This window comes from Cheilinus undulatus, linkage group 21, assembly GCF_018320785.1.
Source record: "Cheilinus undulatus linkage group 21, ASM1832078v1, whole genome shotgun sequence".
NCBI classification, from domain to species: Eukaryota; Metazoa; Chordata; class Actinopteri; order Labriformes; family Labridae; genus Cheilinus; species Cheilinus undulatus.
Window position 1 is genome coordinate 8020465 of NC_054885.1, and position 19560 is coordinate 8040024.

Consider the following 19560-nt stretch of genomic DNA (forward strand, 5'->3'; position numbering starts at 1 on the left):
ATTGATTTTTGTTTTATTGATACCAGTAGTTCTCAACTGGTCAGGACCCACCACCACTTCTTTTATGGCACATTGTGACCTATATACCTAAAAATTTCATGTCACTTTAAACTATTTTTGTAAGAAAAGTTTGGACCTTAAATAAAACAAAATATTTGATTAAACAAGACAAATTAAATTAAACGTGCTGAAAATGCCCGTTGTCACAGAACACCCTTGAGGACATGCATACCTTTTATTTTACTCTGTTTCCTGTGATTAATGGCAGTTTTGGTTGTTTTCTAAAAATCTCAATATGTTAACACATTATCATAGAACACCTGCTTGGTTAACTAAAGATAAAACTATAAATCAGTCAAGATCTCAAGAAAACAACCAAAATGCACTCATTATCACAGAAAACTGGATCAAATAAAACATGCTTAGGGTTTTAGTACTGGCAGACATTCGTGCCCCTTTGAAAACACCTCCATGGACCACTTTTGGGTACTGATCCACCAGCTGAGAACCACTGATTTAAAGACAGACATCCTGCAGTGAAAGAGGACAGAATCAAAATCCTCATTAACAACCGAACCAACAGAAGAACCCAGCTAGAGCTAGAGAAATGTTAATACGTGATACGATGATTTATTCCAACAAGATGGAGTTAGTAGAAAACAATCAGGTCGATTTCTGGGCACAAAAGTCCTGCCGGCACCACCCACAGGATTCTATGTTCATTGCAGTCATATCTAAAAATTAAAATTTGGCAGAAAAACAAATATTTCATATGTAGCTCTGTACCATCTTCAGCTGAAGGTAAAACATGCAGAAATAATTAGAACTGATGGTTCATATCTCATGGCTGAGTGCTGAAAATGCTGAACTACATTGTGTTTGTATTAAAAACTGACCTTTTCTGTGCTAAAATGAATGAGTGCTGGCAAAAAAATGAATATAAAGTGCTGTGCAGAACTTTTATGCAGGTTTGGGTCAAAAATTGGGGCTAGAGTAAGGCTAGTAATGGAAACAAGCTGACTGAGGGCACCAGGAGGATTTACAGAACCCTGGCTGTACTCTGGATGTCCTTGCATTTACCAAGGACATGGGAAAATAATCTGTTGAAGACATGGCAAAAGTACACACCTCCAAAAGCAAAAAATGGCAAAAATGGGTTCAAGTGGCAAAAACAGGTATAAAAAGTGGCAAAAATGTCTAGAAATTGAAAGAAAAATTGGTTTCAACTGGCATAAATGGGTTAACTGAGGCAGGAGAATAGGCAGGGCATAAGAAATAGTGAAATGTGGCAAAAATGGGTTGAATTTGGAGTAAAAAATGTTTAATGGTGGCAATAATGGAAAATGGTGGTGGAAAGTGTTTAAAATTGACAAAAATGGTTTAAGTGGTAAAAATGTGTTAAAAATGGCAAAATTGGTGTAAATTGTGGTGGAATGGGAATTAAAAGAAGCAGAAATGGGTTACATGTGGCATAAATTTGATAAAACTTGCAAAAAAAATAAGCAAAAAAGGGGAAAAAAGGGGTTGAAGTGGCAAAAATAGGCATGAACAGTGGTAAAAGGGGATTAAAAACGGCTGGAAAATCTGGTGAAATGGAAAGAAAAAATGGTTTAAGCTGGCAAAAAAGGGTTAAACTGAGGAAGAAAAATAGACAATATTGGCAGAAATTGGCATAACCAATGGTGAAATGTAGTTATAATGGGCAAAAATGGCCGTACAAAGTGGTTTATAGTGGCAACAATGGGGAAAAATTGGTGAAAAAGGTTCAAAATGGACAAAATTGACTTGCAAAAATTGGATAAAATTGGCAAAATTTGGTAGGAAAAAAAGTGATGAAAACAGGTTAAAATTAGGCAAAATTGGTGTAAAGTGGCAACAGTATAATTATTTTTATATTTATATATATACTTTTTCAAGGCATCTGAAGACCCCCTCTCAGTGGCCTGTGACCGCCAGAAGGGTCCCAACCCCTCTGGCCTCGGGTACCGTCCCAACCCAGATAGGTGGTGCATTGCCACGAGGGCCCAAAAACCATCTGCAGGTTCCAGGCGCATAACCAGGGGTGAAAAGACCATCCCTATCTTTTAATTGGACCTTTATACTTAAACTTTCAAACATGTTCAGTTCCTCTCAGGTATGAACTAATGAGATTTTGAAGGTCAAAGGTCAATGTCATCAGGCCTTATGGTCAGCCTGACACATTAGCTGATCTGCACTTTACTGTCCCTGTGATTGATGCCGTTCTGGTGCCAAAAGTTAAAGTTTATCCCTGATTTATCACTAAGCAAGTACACAAGCAAGTACAAACAAGCTGGTATACATAAGTGTTGACTAAAGCTGTAGTGTAGAGGACACACAGCAGGGGGCGCTGTCCATCCAATCTACCCAGAAAACTCCCATCAGATTAAAGGTAGTGACTGAAATTTAAAACTAAATTGTTAGTTAATTGTCCTTTGTGATGGAAAAATGTTAGTACAACAGTCTGCTCTGATAAACGGTAAAACACCAGAGACACCCCAAAGAGACACCGAGCATCGAGAACAGCCAATGAGCACCTACGCTCATCTGTTGGGAGCCTGTGCTCCGATCAGACAGATTCCTCTTCAGTCTGTGCCTGTCAGGGAGCTTGATGAGGGAAAACAGGATGGCATTATAATGGGTCAACAAATGAAAGAATAATGGAGGGATGAACAGAGGAGAAATTTGAAGTTTGATGAATCAAACTGAGCATATAGGACAGGTGAGCATCTACCTGTGGACTGTCTGGAGAGTGTCTTCTGTTGGAAATATCAGTGAAGTCAGACATGTTCCTCCTGTGGCTTGAAGCAAATGTCTGAAACACAAAAAAAGTAGGAAAAGTTCTTACAAAAAATATCCCTCAGGAGCCGATCGACAAAGGGCAGCGCCTTTCAAAATATTTAAAAAATACTGAACTACATGACAAAAGCTCGACAGGCAGCTGCTACTGTTGTTAACTATCAGTGGAGCTAGTTGGGTAATCAAACTCTTGCTAAAGCGAGTCGAGAGAAGAGAAACAACATCTGTTACACCAAGAAAAGCTTTCTGATCAAACTGCCACTATAGCTGCATCCTCGCTAATCTCTGCACTCTCTTCACTGGCCACCATTGTTTTCAGGCTTGCAGTTCAGCTAAATCCCTTCTGTAGCCACTGTCTCTTCTCCCCCGATTGGTCCAGTCTCTGACCAGGAATAAATGTTTCCGCTTGAAGCTTTGCACGATGGATATGGCTAATGACAGGCATAGCATCTGACCAATCCAGCAGATTTGCCAATCAGGATCTTGTTTAGGAATCTATTCTTGTTCTGATAAGTAACAGTTAAATGCACACAAGCAACACGAATGTTTTTGGAGGTTGCGATCTTGTTCTGCAAGTTTTAGTGTTGTTAACACAAGTTACGATCTTATTCTTCATGTCAAAGTGTTCATGTTGTTCATTATATCTTCTTCAAGCAAAGTTAAACAAGTTGCACTTGTTCAAAAATATTGTTATCTTGTGTACCACTAATAAAGCTATGGTCCTAAATGTACATGGGTGCTCTCAATCAAAACATCAAGCTAACACGGCTACATAACTAATTTAACTAATGTAGCAATCGCTAATCTCACAAAGCAGCTACGTAGGATACCTATCTATGTTATCTATGTCGCTAAGTTACCTTTATCTTTGTTTGCTTAAGATCACATTGCCAAAGCTAACTTGGATGCATTGGCTCATGTAGTAACGTTAGTTATGTAGCTAGTGTAGCTATGCTAGCTTTAGTGAGAGCTAGCAAAGCTAAAGCGTGCCACCAATTACATATCTACTTCTAAAATTGATCTACACATAATTAATCCCAGATTAGACCCCAGAACTTTCTCTGTTTTATTTATGAAATGTTTCTCAGTCTGTAATAACTGCATGTATTTATTGGCAGAATTTGAATATTGAATGATTATTTTTTTTCCATCTAAAACTATAGACACGTTGTATCAGGAAATTACTCCACTTCCTTTCTGAGAAATATCACCTCTCAGATGAATGATCTGCAGCCAAACAATCTTGAATAATTTTAGTCTAGTTCAAGTAAGCAGCACAAAAATGAATGAGATGCAAAACCAGGAGCATTTTTTACTTTATCATCTAGATCAGTGGTTCTAAACTAGTCTGGCCTCAGGACCCACCAGTCCGTCTTACGGCAAGTCGTGACCCAAGTTTCCAAAACATTTTCAACAACGCATGATTAGTTAATTGAATATGTTGCAGTTTGGAGCTTGATTGGACCAAAACACCTGATATAAAAAAATCAGGGACAAAAGTGACAAATTTTACACCCTCTTTCCCCGTCATTATGTGTCCATTTTTGCCATTTTTCCAGAGAGCTTCTGAAATTACTTCATTATCATGGGAAAATTAGCCATTTATGGCAAGAAGTTGAGATAAATTAGTTGAAATATTGATAAAACATCTAAATTTACCAGTAAAACGGGATAAAATACAAAGGTATTGATGCATGTCCAGGACTTTTGCCACCATATTTTTTTTTTCAGACACCTAGTTGAACCTCTGAAAACTGCTCTGGGACCCACTTTGGGTCCTGGCCCACCAGTTGAGAACCACTGATCTAGATGAATAGACTTGAGCCTGCACAGTGCCTTTCTCATCTTCTGACTACTCAAAGCACTTTGTTCACCACAAATAAAACCTAACTATTCACTCCATTTTCACACTCTGACAGAAAAGGCTGCTGTGTAGAAATCATCCAGTTCAAATGCATCCATACACATTTACACACCACTGATGCAGCGTGTGGAAACTTGTGCTTAGAGGCTTCTCTAAGAACAAATCAAAGCTGCAGCCTTCTAAACTGAATCTTGTTAACTCTTACTGTGTTTTTATTTGTAAGACTTGATGCCTTTTCACACACAAGTTATCATCTTGCATGCATGAGTCATCATCTTGTCTCTGAGGTATTCTAACCACAGCTGCTTCTTTTTTAGGTAGAACACCTTCACTGGTTTATACTCACATCTTCAGCCACGCTGTGTCTCCAGCTCCTGACCTGCACAGTTCCCTCTTCGGAAACTCCATTTCCCACAAGTCTTGGGGGCAAATAGGAACCCTGAGATAACATATTTTTTTAACAGATTATTGAAAAACCACTTGCCTTGAATGACACCACAGGCTAACAAAGTGACCACACATGGGTTGATTGATTACCTCCTGCGGCCTCCACTGAGAGTTGTTTCCATCCCTCAGGTCTAGATGAGCTCTCGGTATCAGACCTACATGCTGCTGAGGATTCTGGGAAAAGGACCAAGAAGAACATATGCAAAAGCTAAAAGGAGACTCACAAATTAAAGTCAAACTGTGTGTTTGTGTGTGCTGTACCATTGTGAAGACAGTATCGCTGTTGTCATTTGGTAGGTCTACAGGATAATCTTCCTCAGGCAGTGGAGGCTTCAGGAAATCACAAAAATACAGCTGTTACATTATAATTATGCACGTTTCTTCTTAACCATAGCCTTTATAACCCTTTCCTTTAACTATGAAAACAAACAAACACTCTCTTCTGGTGGAAAAGCTCCGGTAATATTTATATATCTCTATAAGGGACAACAGCTCTTTGACCTGACAGTACCGGTACTGATTATCATGGATCTATCTAAAACACATGACACTGATTTCAGCTGTAATCTAAGCCAGAGTAATCCCAAAGGAGACGTATCTCAGGATCATACCGGGCATCCATGAGGGGAGGAGGGGGAGGAGGGGGACAGCGGCTCAGGTGCGGTCCATGACGTGGCTCCTGTAGTGGGGTTGTAGTAATAAAATCTCCCTGAGACTTCGTCCACCAGCTGCTCCCAGCCACAGGAGCCCTGACAGGAAAAAATAAGTGATAGATACAGAACAATATACAACCCAATCCTAAAAAAGTTTTGTCACTGAAAGAAAAACACAAAAAAGCACATTAGATGATGGAAATTATTAGCTCATTTTGAATTTGATGACATATCTCAAAAAAGTAGGGACAGGGCCATGTTTACCGTTGTTCAACATCCCCTCTTCCTTGAACAACAGTCTATAAATGTCTGGAAAGTGAGGAGACCAGTTGCTGGAGTTTTGGGAGAGGAATGTTGTCCCATTCTTGTCTGATGTAGGATTTAGCTGCTCAACAGCCCTGGGTCATCATTCGTGGATTTTTCTATTTATGTTTTCTATTGACAGAAAGCTCTAGACTGCAGGCAGGCCAGTTCGGCACCCAGATTCTTTTATTGTGAAGCCGTGCTGTTGTGATGCATGCGGTAAGAGGTTTAGCATTGTCTTGTTAAAATATGCAAGGCCTTCCCTGAGAGAGACGTTGTCAGGATGGGAGCATATCTACTTTTCAGCATTGATAGTTGCTTTCCAGATGTGAAAGCCAATGCAACCCCATACCATCAGAAATGCAGGCTGAACTGAGCCAGGATAACAAGCTGTATGGTCCCTCTTCTCTGCAGTCTACAGGACACAGCACCCCCCCCAATCAATAAATCTGATCAAATCTGGTCTTATGAAATGGTTTATGTGATATCGTATGTGATATATACTTTTTAATATCTACATTTCCTGAAGCATATCCATAAACACACCCTATAAGAGACTGTTTTCAGGTTTAACATCTGTATCAAAGCTCTCTTTACAGATGATGCAGTCAACATTTGTGTTAAAATTACGCAGATATCTTTAGAGTCTCTCATAGAATTGTTTCTCTTGTTATTTTCCGTTTCAATGTTTCTTGCACACTTCAGTATTTAAAAATATCTACAGGCATCTGCACTGAAGTAACCATTGTGGTTTGGTTTATGTCTTCAGCGTCTGTTTAGAGATACCACACAGCATCTATATTAGATTATCATCTGGTTCTTTGAAGCAGAAGCCTCTATAGCTCGCTCTTATTTCTAACTTTTACCCCTGCCCCTCTATTTCCAGTTCTCCTTTGCCACTTAAAGCAGAATTACAAGGAGCAGTGGTGAAATCTCTCCTATAGAATAGAACAACCCTTCAAGCTCCTGATCCTGTGACCAATAGTCATCAAGAGGAGTTTTTGCAACAAATTACTTTGAATTGCTTGTTCAAAATTAAAAGGACCACAATGAATTGAAACAACAAAAAATTACATTATACTGAGGTCAGAATTTTCAAATCTTGTCATTGACTCCCAAGGCATTCTGGGTGGGTCGAATGGCCATGTAGCCCTAGCACTTCACCCTGCCTCACTTACTCAACAAGATTCTGGCCACTCTTCCACTAAACTCTAAATTCTGACATTTCTTTTTTTGCTTTTAGAGGCTGCCCATTCAAACATAAGGCAAAAACTCTATCAGAGGAACTGTAATGATCCCCAACGTACCTGGGAGGAGGTGGGAGAGAGCAGTGGGGAGGAAGGGGTCAGCTGTCCCCCCTCAGTCTTCCTGGACTGGTCCACGTCTCTGACAGGAGGGGACGGGGGGCTGCGGGGGTCGGACCATGTGGTCTGTTTGGTTACAGGATGGAAGTAAAACACCTTCCCTGTTTCCTTGTCAGTGTGAACCTGCACACAGAGATCACAGGATGGTGCGTTCAGGTACACTTTAAAATACTGTGTTCAAAAGAGTTCAGTCATTAATATTTAATGTGAAGCTTTTGTGATTTAGATGAATTTAAAAGTGATAATGTCTAGCTTCAAGTAATGTTTTTCCTAAAACCAACATTCTGAATTCTTAAACACAAGGTAACTGTAAACTTATGCTTAGTGATGAGGCCAGTAATCTAAGTTACATCCCTACGTGTTACTGATAAGTTGCATAACCCTTACATGACATAGCATAACAGTTACATGACCCTCTGGGCCCAGGTCTCCGCTGATGTGGTCTGGTTCCTGTGTTGCTGATATAAAATAGGTCATTCTGAAGAGCTCAGTGACTTCAAGCGTGGTTCCGTGATGGATGCCACCTTTACAAGAAAAAAAAAAATCTAAAATTCCTGATATTTTTAGAAAGTGGAAGTGTTTAGGAACAGCAGCAATTCAGGTATAAAACAGAAGACCACATAAAATCACAGAGCGGGGCCAACGACTGCTGATTCTATAGCTGAAGAGTTCTGAACTTCCACTGGCATTAATGTAGGCACAAAAACCGCGTCAGCAGCTTCATGAATGGGTTTCCATGGCCGAGCAACTGCATGCAAGCCTCACATCACCAAGTCCAACTCCAAACCTCGGATGAAGTGGGGTAAAGCAGACTGACACTGGACTGTGGAGCAGTTTGGTGGATGCAGGGAGAACATTACCTGCCTGACTGCTTTGTTCCAACTGTAAAGTTTGGTGGAGGAGGGATAATGGTATGGGGCTGTTTTTCAGGGTTTGGGCTAGACCCCTTTATCTCTAGTGAAGGCCAGTCTTAGGCCTTGTTTACACGACAACATTCTGCTTCATTTTTAATATTAGTTTTCAAATTCCACATGCAGACTGCAACATTTCGAAAACAATCTCTGTGCACAAGACCACAGGAAACACCAAAAATGCTGTAGTATACAAGCCAGGCCAGTAGTTGGTGGTGGGATTTTGCAAAAAACCAAAACAGGTGACTACGTAGAGACAAAGGAAGTTCCAAAGTGTCTATTTCTTTCTTCGGCTAATCGCTCATTTAAATTTTGTTTTACCAACTAGTCTAAAGGGGAGGAAATCCCAAGAAAACAGTCAAATTACTCACAGGGTCATTGTGTAAGCAGATGTTAGCCTAATACTCTCTACAGCATGGCTACATTAGCAGCTAGCTCCACCAGTCTTCATTCCTCTTTCCAGATTAATATCGTGCTCTGATATGTGGCCTCTTCACTTTGGATGGAAGTTACACGTGAGTTCAACCCTCGACAGCCTACATACCACTTTATTTCCATTTACTACTTTAAAAAACGGTCATACTCCACTGTGTCTCCTACACGCTAACTGCTAAGCCACCACTGAAATTCTCATGTTTACATCCACGAAGTGCCAGACAGGAAGGCAGTGGCCATTACCTGTAGCTACAGCGGCCTCTTAAACAGCATTATAGCCCAGGATTTCAAGCCTATGTTTATTTAAAAAAAAAAAAAAAAAGATTGGTAATTAGTTTAAGCCACTTGTAAATCCTATGATTGACTGCAACTGTAGTGTGCATATGCTTTTTAAGCATTTTGCCTGTCTACATGGAAACAGAGAGAGGGGTGTTTTAAAAAAGCTTCACTCTTGTTCCATTTTCAGGCACCCAAAAGGCTGTTCTTGTGGAGACAGACGACTTAAAACACAGCAAAAGTTTTGTGTTTTCATCATGTAAACAAGACTTCAGCACACCGAGACATTGTCCAAAATGGACGAACTTGACTGGGCTGCACAGAGCTCTAAACTCAACCCCATCAAGCACCTTTGGGATGAACTAGAATGGAGATTGCAAGCAAAGCCTTCTCATCCAACATCAGTGACCTCATAAATGCACTACAGAATGAATGGGTGCAAATTCCCACAGAAGCACTCCAAAATCTTGTGGAAATCCTTCCAAGAAGAGTGGAGGCTGTTACAGCTGCAAATGGGGGTCCAACTCCGTATGAATGTGCATGTATTTGATTACAATGTCATTACAGTCCCTGCTGGTGTAACGGTGAGGCGACTGGATACTTTTGTCCGTATAGTCTGCCTGCCTGTCTTTCTTCATGCCTTTGAGTTGTGCAGTGAACCATCGTCTGTTCCTCAGTAACATGTTAGCTTCTCCATTCATTTGATCACAGTGGAACAAACCTGAACGGCTCTGATTACCTCTAATTAAAGTTAGATGAGCTCAGTGAGTTTAAGAAACACGAAGAGACGAAGCAGAGAGAATGCTTAAACTGAAAGTAAAAACTTCTTTCACCAAAAGAACTAACAACAAATTACACTGAAATGTGACAGAGAAATACAGACTACAGGCAGAAATATGGAGGCATTTTAAGGTCTGAAGTTTATAACGGCTAAATATTGCTGTATAAACTGATATTTTAACACGTTCTGCCTTATTTTATTTTGTTTATTTCATATTTTCTCTGTCAAACATCCTCATCAGCTCTGTGTAAATCCATAGAAAACATAGAAAAAAATCAGAGGCCACCTTACCTGCCATCCCTCCAGTGGGCTGACAGGGGAGGCGGGGCTTATCATCCCAGAGGAGGAGGACACAGACGATGCGGGGGTGTGGTCTGGAATGGCTGGTGGGTGTTCAGGAGGAGGCGATGAGGGGAGGGCGGGTGCAGTAGTGACGATCTGAGGCACTGATGTTTTCTTTAGAGAGGAGACGTTAGCATAGATGGGCGTGTTAGCATCCACTGAGCTGGGGCCCTACGGAGAGAGAGAGGGACAAAAGAGAGAGTTTAAGGTTTCATACTTGAGCTTCATAAAACTTCAGATTTACACAATTTTCTCCTGAGTAACCCAGCACATGTGGGCCATTTAAAATGGACTGAGGCAAAATGGAAAACTGTTCTGTGGTCATATAAATCAAATTTTTAAATCCTTTCTGGATTTAATTTAACTTTCTGGAAACCACGGGTGCCGTGTCCTTCGGACTTAAGAGGAGAGGGAGCATCCAGCTTGTTATCAGCACACAGTTTAACTGCCTGCATCTCTGATGGTATGGGGTTACATTCATGCCTATGGTGTGGGCAGCTTACACATTTAGAAAGGAACTATCAATGCTGAAAAGTAGATATGCTCCCATCAAGACGACGTCCCTCTCAGGGAAGGCCTTTTATATTTCAGAAACACAAAGCTAAACCGCATCCATCACAACAGAATGGCTTCACAGTAGAAGAGTCCGGGTACTGAACCGGGCTGCCAGCAGTCCAGACCTTTCACCAACAGAAAACACACCAACAGCAAAGACGTCCCAGGACCGTTGAGCAGCTAGGATCTAATATTGGAAAAGAATGGGACAACATTCCTCTCCCAAAACTCCTGCAACTCCAGATGTTTATAGACTGTTGCTGAAAGAAGAGAAGATGCTACACAATGGTAAACATGGCCCCGTCCCTACTTTTTTGAGATTTGATGCTGCCATTAAATGTCTCAATTTCAACATCTGACATTTTGTTTATGTTCTATTGTGATTGAATTATGAATTTAATAAAATTTGACAGTCATATTTTAGATAGCGTCCCAACTTTTTGGGAATTGTGGTTGTATATAAGTTATTATTATGAAAAATGATGTAAATTTACTGGTGAAAAAGTTACATCTTTCTGCTCCTGTGTACAGGGCGTTCGTGTAATCCAGACATCTAGAGGCGGCGTGCTGGAGGAGCCGTCTTGTGATTGTTAACAGGGTGTTTGTGTGGGTGGAGGGAGCTGCTGTCCGACAGGAAGAACCCCTCCTATGTTTTATAAACACAGACACGCACACACTCACAGACGTCACACATGTAAACAGCAGTAAACGCATGCTTTAAAACAACAAACACTTCCTTTAATCACTTCTCATCACAGAAAATCAGTAATAATCAATCACGTGTGACTTTCATAGAGAATGACAATAATTAAACAGTAAAAACTACAATCAGCTCCTTTAATTAAGCTTTAATCACTGCTGTGAGGGCCTTGGAGAGAATGAATCAAATCCCTTAAGGCATGCACAAAATTACTGGAATGATTCAGATTGGCAGATATTAGCTTGAATAGCAAATTGTTGTATCGGTAGTTATGAGTATTTGTAGTCTACTTTGGCTGCATTTACAGCTCTGAGTCTGTGTAGACAGGTCTATGTCAGGCTCAAACATCTGGACTCAGGAAGCTCAAAAAAGATTGCATGTGGATCGAGTGTGAAGACTCCTTTTCAAGTCCAGACACAAATTCCCTCTTGGATTGAGGTCTAAGCTTGGACTCGGCCGCTCTAGAACATTCCCCTTGCTGCCTTTACACCATTTCTGTGTAACTTCTATATGCTTGAGCTCGTTGTCTTGCTGGAAAATACATATTTTTCCAAGCCTCTTGCAGAATGAAAAACACCGCCCTGCAGGTTTTTCCTATATTTTGCTGCATTCATTTTACCCTCTACCTTTATGAGCCTTCCAGGGCTGAGAAGCATCCCCACAGCATGATGCTGCCACCACTGTGCTTCACAGTGGGGATTAGGGCTGGGCAATTAATCGCAAATAAGATTAAACCGCAAGCGTCATTTTTTAAATTTTTACAAAAATTCTCCTTTTTGTGTTTTATGTATGTTTTTCTTAATCAAAATGACTGACATTAAAATGACAGTGCCCTTAAACAAAGAAAATGACATCACATTTGCAATACAAGCAAAAGAAGTTAGCTCATTCTAACTAAAACTGATGAAGGCTAGCATCACTTTATAAAAGTCATACCCCAGCTGTGATCAGCTGGTAGCCAGCCTCACCTCCTCCACCCCAGCCGCCTTCTTTATAGCTTAAAGATTGTTGCACCCCCATATTCACATTCATGCTAATATGGATTAATTGCTTTGGAAATGATTTTATTGTTCCAATACACTTGGTCTTATTTATGGAATTATTTATTGCTTGAATTTGTCTAAAAACACACAAAATTAACCCAAGAATTATTGCATATTAAATTGCAATATTTGGGAAAACAATCACATTCAGAATATTTTTGCAAGATATTTAAAAAAAATAGACAAATAGAAACAAAATAAACTTTGAGGATGAGTTAACTTTGTTCATGCACTATTACGATCCTGAATGCTGATAACGCCTCGGTGAATCTCTCTATTCCTGAACGGTTGAGAGAGCAGGACTCTGTTTAGACCAGTATCAGGTGTAGTCCTCTGAATGTTTAACACGCAGCCAGTCTTGAGGTTTCACATTAACCTGAACACACCTCTGTCAGCTGATCAGCTGAAACAGGAGCAAACTGGACCAGTTTGTGGCTTTTTGTTCAGTTTTTAATCACCAAATATCCTTTTTACTCCATCTTTAGACAGATCACATCAACAAACTGATCCAGTCTTACTACGAGCCCTCATGATAAATACGACTACTCTATAATGATGAACTGCCACACTCACCCATAATGCATCTCTCTGCTTGTTCCCACATCATCTGAGTCCTTTAGAAGTGTGATAAAGTTTCTGTTCTCTTATTGTTCCCACCTGTAACTGAAGCTGCTTCATGCTGTCTGTCTGTAAAGAGACTCTGCAGTGTGAAGCCCCGCCCCCTCTCTCTTTGCAACTTCTAGCCCCGCCTCTCTGTGTCTGCAGACTGAAGCCACACCCTCATCAGCCTCTAGTAGAACCTATTTAAAGGACAGGAACCCTGCATGTTCAGACAAACTGACCTTATTAGATCAATATAAATGTGTATTACGTGTATGCTGTCCACAGAGAGTCTACATCTCTACATGCTGAGATCTTTGAAACATGTAGGCTGTCATTGTGGTGCAGTAACTCAAATTTACCCTGAGAGCATCTTTATAGAGGAGCACAATAAGGAAGAAGGTACTGTAATGTAGGTCAAGGTGAGGACGTTTACAAAGATCCTTGATAGCAAAGTGGGTTTCAATTCAATGTGGGCAAATGTTGGAATAACGCTGAAATGATTTATTCATGTTACTTTTAACGCTTTTTCACTACTTTTCACCCCTTTTTTCTACTTATTTATGCCGCTTTGACTGTTATCTGTTGCTTTTCTGCAACTTTTCACCACTTTTTAACCCATTTTTTGCTTTCTTTTTGGCACTTTAATCCTATTTTGCCACATTTGACCAATTTTTTCTGCTTTCTGCCCATTTATGCCACTTTTCATCCATTTTTTCTCTTCCCGCATGTTTACTCACTTTTAGCCTGTAAAGTCCCCTCTTTTTTTTTGCCAATTTTTGTCAATTTTTACCACTTTTTACCAATTTTTTCTGCTTTCTGCCTATTATTGCTTGTTTTTGTCAATTTCTGCTATTATTTCCCCACTTTTTGCCTGTTTTATCACTTTCTTTTAGATACTTTTATCCTATTTTGTTTGTTTGAAAACATTTTTGCAATTTTTTGCCAATGCCACTGCTCTTCATTCCAAGTTTTTTCAACTTTCCATCCATTTTTTCCACATTTAACCCATTTTTGCTGCTGCCACTTTTTCCCACTTTTCACCTGTTTTCTCACTTAATTGCCAATTTTACCACTTTCTGTCCATTTTTAATATTTTTAACCTATTTTTGCTGCTTTCAGTCCATCTTTTTGTCCATTTTTAATGCTATTTCCTCACTTTTTGCCTGTTTTATTACTTTCTTTTGCCACTTTTTGCCAATGCCATTGCCCCTCTTTCCAAGTTTTTTTCAAGTTTCCATCCATTTTTACCCCTTTCTACTAACTTTTGCTGCTTTCTGACCATTTTTCCCACTTTTTTCCAATTTTTTGCCTGATTTCTCACTGAATGTCAAGGCTGCAGCCCCTTTCATTGCCAATTTTCACCAAATTTTTTAATACTTTTAATCTATTTTTGCTGCTTTCTGACCTTTTTGTCTCTTTTTGTCCATTTTAATGCTATTTCCCCACTTTTGCCTGTTTTGACACTTTCTTTTGCCACTTTTTGCCAATGCCATTGCCCCTCTTTCCAAGCTTTTTCAAGTTTCCATCCATTTTTACCCCTTTTTACTTATTTTTGCTGCTTTCTGGCCATTTTTGCAACATTTTTGACACAAAAATATATCTTGTAAAACATTTCTTAAAGGACCGTCGATGCAACAATCACCAGCAACAACTTTAAACAGTGTCTCTATAAACCTAATAAAAAGGGAAATGTTTGCTTTTCTTTTGGCACTGGGTGACATAAGCAGATAAGATATGAGTATTTTCACCTAAATCCTGGTCTGATTTTGAGTTTAGGTGTTTGTAAATTGATAATGTCACATCCACACTGCTGCTGATTAAGACTGGGAGTAAATGTTATTAATGTTAAATGTTATTTAATCTACTATTTATCTTACTGAGTTCCAGGATTTTCATCTCTCTTTTTTAGAAGTTTCTATTCAGACTCAGAGGAGAGTTCTCATCTGCTGATTTGAGGTCTGTGTCTGTTTGCTGCCCCCTGCTGGATCAGTTTTATCATCACAGACATGAAGTCTGACCTGCATTCAAAAAAGAAACATAACTGAACTTTTTCCTTGTAAACACGTTATAGAGAAAACAATAAAACAAGAACACACAGACTAAGGCCTTAAAACTGAGCAGAAGAATGCAAAGAGGAGTTGAAAAGGAAAACAAAAAGGAGGAAGAGGAGAAGGCCGACTGTATGACCATCACATGATCATATCATCAGACACTGTAGTCGAACATCTGAACTTCTAAATGTGGAAGTGAAACTTCACTGAATGAGTCAGCTCTCACACACAAGGAGCCAAAACAAGCATGAAACAACAGAAAACAAGCTAAATCCTCTGACAACATGTCAAAACAAAGCCTGAACTATAGAATGTTACATGCAGTGACAATGAGGCGTCCTAGGACGGCTCAGTAAAATGACTACTAGGCCAGGTTAACAGGTTGTCTGCAGATGATGTCACACAGCAGCAGAGAACTCCAGGTGGGGGGCAAGAGGTGATTTCTGCACAGAGACTTTCTAAATGCCAAAGTTTGGTGCTGTTTATGACTGTGCCAACTGTGACAACTAAACAATACTGAGCTATTTGAAGTCCTGACATTAGCGAAACATTCAGGCAAAAAAGTTTTAAAATCTCTCAGAGAAACAAACCGGCGCTGATTAAAATCCTCTGACTAAAGCCTGCAGAGTCGGCTCATGCATGGCTGATGCTACTGTGTGGGAAAATGTAGACAAATGTATTTATGGAATAATTTATTGCTTGAATTTGTCAAAAAAATACACAAGATTAACCCAAGAATGATCAAATATTAAATCGCAATATGAGGGAAAACAATCGCAAATCATTCAGCCCTAATCTCAATGCAGAGATATCGAGGTGAGATTCTGCAACCAGTGGAAACCACACGGCTCCACAGTCTGGGACTGAACTCTATCCTCTAAGATGACGATGCTCGCCCCAACAGAGCGGGGTTTATCAGAGACTACCTGCAGAATTTGGGAGTGGAGAGGATGGAGTGGCCTCCCAGCAGTCCTGACCTCAACCCCATTGGTACACTTGTGGGATCATCTTGAACATGCCAGAGTGACCAACACAACCACATCGGCTGACTTGTAGCAAATGCTGTTTGACGAATGGGATGCCATCCAACAGCAGGCTGGTGACCAGCATGAGGAGGAGGTGCCAGGCTGTTGTGGCTGTGTGCTCCTGCTTGTTGAATAAATACATTTTTAAACTTCCAATATGTCTTGCTTCTTCAATCATCCAGTCCACACGGCAGAATAATCTGTTTGGCATTGGCAGAGAGATTTGGCTAATTTTTCCTATTTTATTATGTTTCCTGCTAAGTTTAGAAAAGGTCAAAAGAGACTGCAGCGTGACTAAAACTCATCTGAAGTCTGTAACTAAAGCTGAATCTGAAATAGCTGACAAACTCAACGCTGCTGTGTTGCAGTGTGAGGAGGGAGACAGGCTCACACTCTCAGGTATCCGGTTACTCTGGTTTTTCACTCCCTCTTCATGCAGGTGGCGCTGCAGCCTCGTTCCCTCTCAGTTTCCTGTCTGACCCCGAACACATCCTGCCAGCTGTGACATCACAACATCCTGCTGACATCATCACATCCTGCTGAGACGTCACCGCACAGAAACAATTTTGAATATTAAATATAAATTCAAAAATAAAAAGTAAAAGGTGTCAACAATCAGCCATTTAAAAAGCCAAACTGAACAACAGGGAACAATAAAGCTTCAATCATGATAATATTAATACAGAGTTTTCAGTCCAGGGCCGGTTCAGCTCAGTGCTAGAGGTCAGCAGTCAGCGTGTTTGTGTCTGATGAGAATAAAAAGAGGAAACAGCTTTTTTCTTCTTCTTCTCTGAGCTTCCTGAGTGGACTCTACAGGAAATGACACGCTACAGAGGGCTTTTATTTTGGAAAAAAGACCTGCAGCCGAATCTGGATGAACTTCATGTGACTAATAACCCATGCCCTGATCATCTGCTTCAAATATTTACTGATATATTTGATTATTGATAATCAATCTTCATTCAAACAACACTGGCTGATAGAAATATCTGAAACTCTGCAACAAAGAGAGACTGGGATGCTTTAACGTGGTCAATATTTAACTCTGGAGTGAATGTAAAGTCACCGAGCACAACATGCACACAGACTCTGAACAGCTCCATAGCTACACCCTACTCAAACTTTTCTGAAGCTTTAAATATTTCTCCTAGCTTCAGCTAAAATCCCAAACTTTTAGCTTTAATGACAACTTGGACTGGATCACATTTAAAATGACAAAAAAAAATTTAAAAGTGGCTGAAGAAGTGGGTATAATCTTAATTTATGCACCATATTCTTATTAGTAATGCCATTCAACAAAAGGATAAAGAGCCTGTGTTATAGCCTGCTGTTACAGATCAAGTAAAAACACCCGGTGTCTGCTGGAATCCAGATATTAAGGACTAATATGAATTCTGATGAAGGAAGCAGGCTTATAGAAAGCAGTAATGCTGGCTCTGATCACATCGTTAGACATCACAGAGCAGGGGCGTCTCCAGGGGGTGGGCCAGATATCTGATTGGCCAGACCAAAATTCTAAATAATAGTTGGCTATATGCTTTGTCAGAAGCATGACTTGTAATTTAATCATTTTTGTCAAGCTGTGCTGCAGGCTGTTTTTAGCTACCTTTGCTTGACAAATTGATTTTTGTAGGTACTTGAATAATGGAATTTAGAGTCCTTAAAGGTCAGAGTCAGACAGCTCATTACATTTAAAGCCACAGACAGAAACAGCTTGTTCTGAGCATGGTTGAAACAGAGGGTGTTTTTAGACATGCAAAAACCAATACTGGAGTTTTTCAATCAACACACTTTTCAGGCATGTTTTGGGGACCTCTGAGAGATATAAAGGGGGTAAAGTAGGTGACCTTAAAAAAATAAAGTTAAGAGGAATTACACTCTATGCTGTCACTCTTTAGTGTAACTTCTAAAAGTTAAACATATGCACAGGAGTAAGACATCTACAAGATACTTTAGTGTTTTAGTGCCTAAAAAATATATTTATACCCTTGGATGTTTCAGGCACAAATTCACTTTTGTATTGAAGTCTGGGCTTTGACTCGGCCACTCCAGAACAGTCCCCTTGTTGCCTTTAAATCATTTCTGTGTAGTTTTCTCTGTATGCTTTGGCTTATTGTCTTACTGGAAAATAAATCTCCTAAGCTGTAGCTCTCTGTCAGACTAAATACGATTGCCCTCTAGGATTTTACTATATTTTGCTGCATTCATTTTAACCTCTAAAATTAACAAGCCTTCTTCGGCTGGGAAGCATCCCCACAGCATGATGCTGCCACCACCGTGCTTCACAGTGGTGATGTCTTTCTCTTTGCCACTCTCCCATAAAGCTTTGACTGGTGAAGAACCCGGCCAACAGCTGTTGAATGCAGAGTCTCCAATCTCAGCTGCTGAAGCTTGGAGCTCCTTCACAGTAGTCATAGGTGTCTTGGTGGCCTCTCTCACTAGTCTCCTTCTTGCACGCTCACTCAGTTTGTGAGGACGGCCTGATCTAGGCAGACTTACACATGTGCCATATTCCTTTCATTTCTTGATGACAGATTTAACTGAACTCTGGGGGATGTTCAGAGCTTTGGAAATGTTTTTGTCTCCATCCCCTGACTTACACTTTTCAATAATCTTTTCTCAGAGTTGCTTGGAGTGTTCTTTTGTTTTCATGGTGTAATGGTAGCCAGGAATACTGATTTACCAGTAAATTGACCTTCCAGATACAGGCATCTTAATACTACAATCACTTGAGTCACATTCGCTGCAATCAGGCGATCCCCATTTCACTAATTGAGACACTAGCACCAGGTGGCTACACCTCTGTTGAATTAGGTCAGTCACTTTAAAGGCGGTCTTTGAAGAAATCTGTTTTCAATTTGACATTAAGGAGGGTCTCTTTTTTTTTTGTCAAATTAGACTGACCATGATGGATTTATAAAACCAATAAAAGGTCAAAACTTCCAAGGGGGTGAATTTTTTTTATAGGCACTGTAAGTTATGGCCAGAGTTTGGTCATCTGAGCCACTAAATTCTGGCCAGTTCCAGAAAACCACAAAGTATGACCTGGCCTTCTCAGCCTCTTATTGGGTGAGAATATCAGGGTAAGCCAATCAACATACAAAGGCCACAACTAGTACTAGTCAATAAGATGGGTCATGCCTTTGCCATCCTATGAGTAAATACTTGCAGCATACTAAATTATGAGTTTCAGATGGAATTCAGATGTTATACTCTGTGGAGACTAAGAAGTAAGTGGGCAGACTCCCTGCACTACGCCACGGCTCTTCTCTTCTTGCTAAAATTGTCCTGTAGATATGCATTTTTTTAAGAAGCATCAGGACCATCTGACCAGTCTCCAAGAATGGTTGATGCTTCAGAAATAAAAGACTCCAAAGCAAAGGTCTCATC

The 19560-nt window shown here is 40.1% G+C and overlaps 1 protein-coding gene across 2 annotated transcripts in view; it reads right to left on the reverse strand.

The window, feature by feature from the left end:
- arhgap27l (Rho GTPase activating protein 27, like) overlaps positions 1-19560 on the reverse strand; it is a 45574-nt gene that overhangs the window by 7977 nt on the left and 18037 nt on the right. Inside the window, exons 4-11 of one of the 2 annotated variants that reach the window (XM_041817521.1) lie at positions 10143-10364; positions 7392-7571; positions 5740-5877; positions 5390-5458; positions 5219-5302; positions 5028-5120; positions 2753-2833; positions 2560-2625 (exon numbers count right to left, since the gene is read on the reverse strand). In XM_041817521.1, coding sequence (XP_041673455.1) covers positions 2560-2625; positions 2753-2833; positions 5028-5120; positions 5219-5302; positions 5390-5458; positions 5740-5877; positions 7392-7571; positions 10143-10364 — 933 coding nt within the window. The remainder of the gene's footprint in view (positions 1-2559; positions 2626-2752; positions 2834-5027; positions 5121-5218; positions 5303-5389; positions 5459-5739; positions 5878-7391; positions 7572-10142; positions 10365-19560) is intronic. The other variant, XM_041817522.1, reaches the window with a different exon arrangement.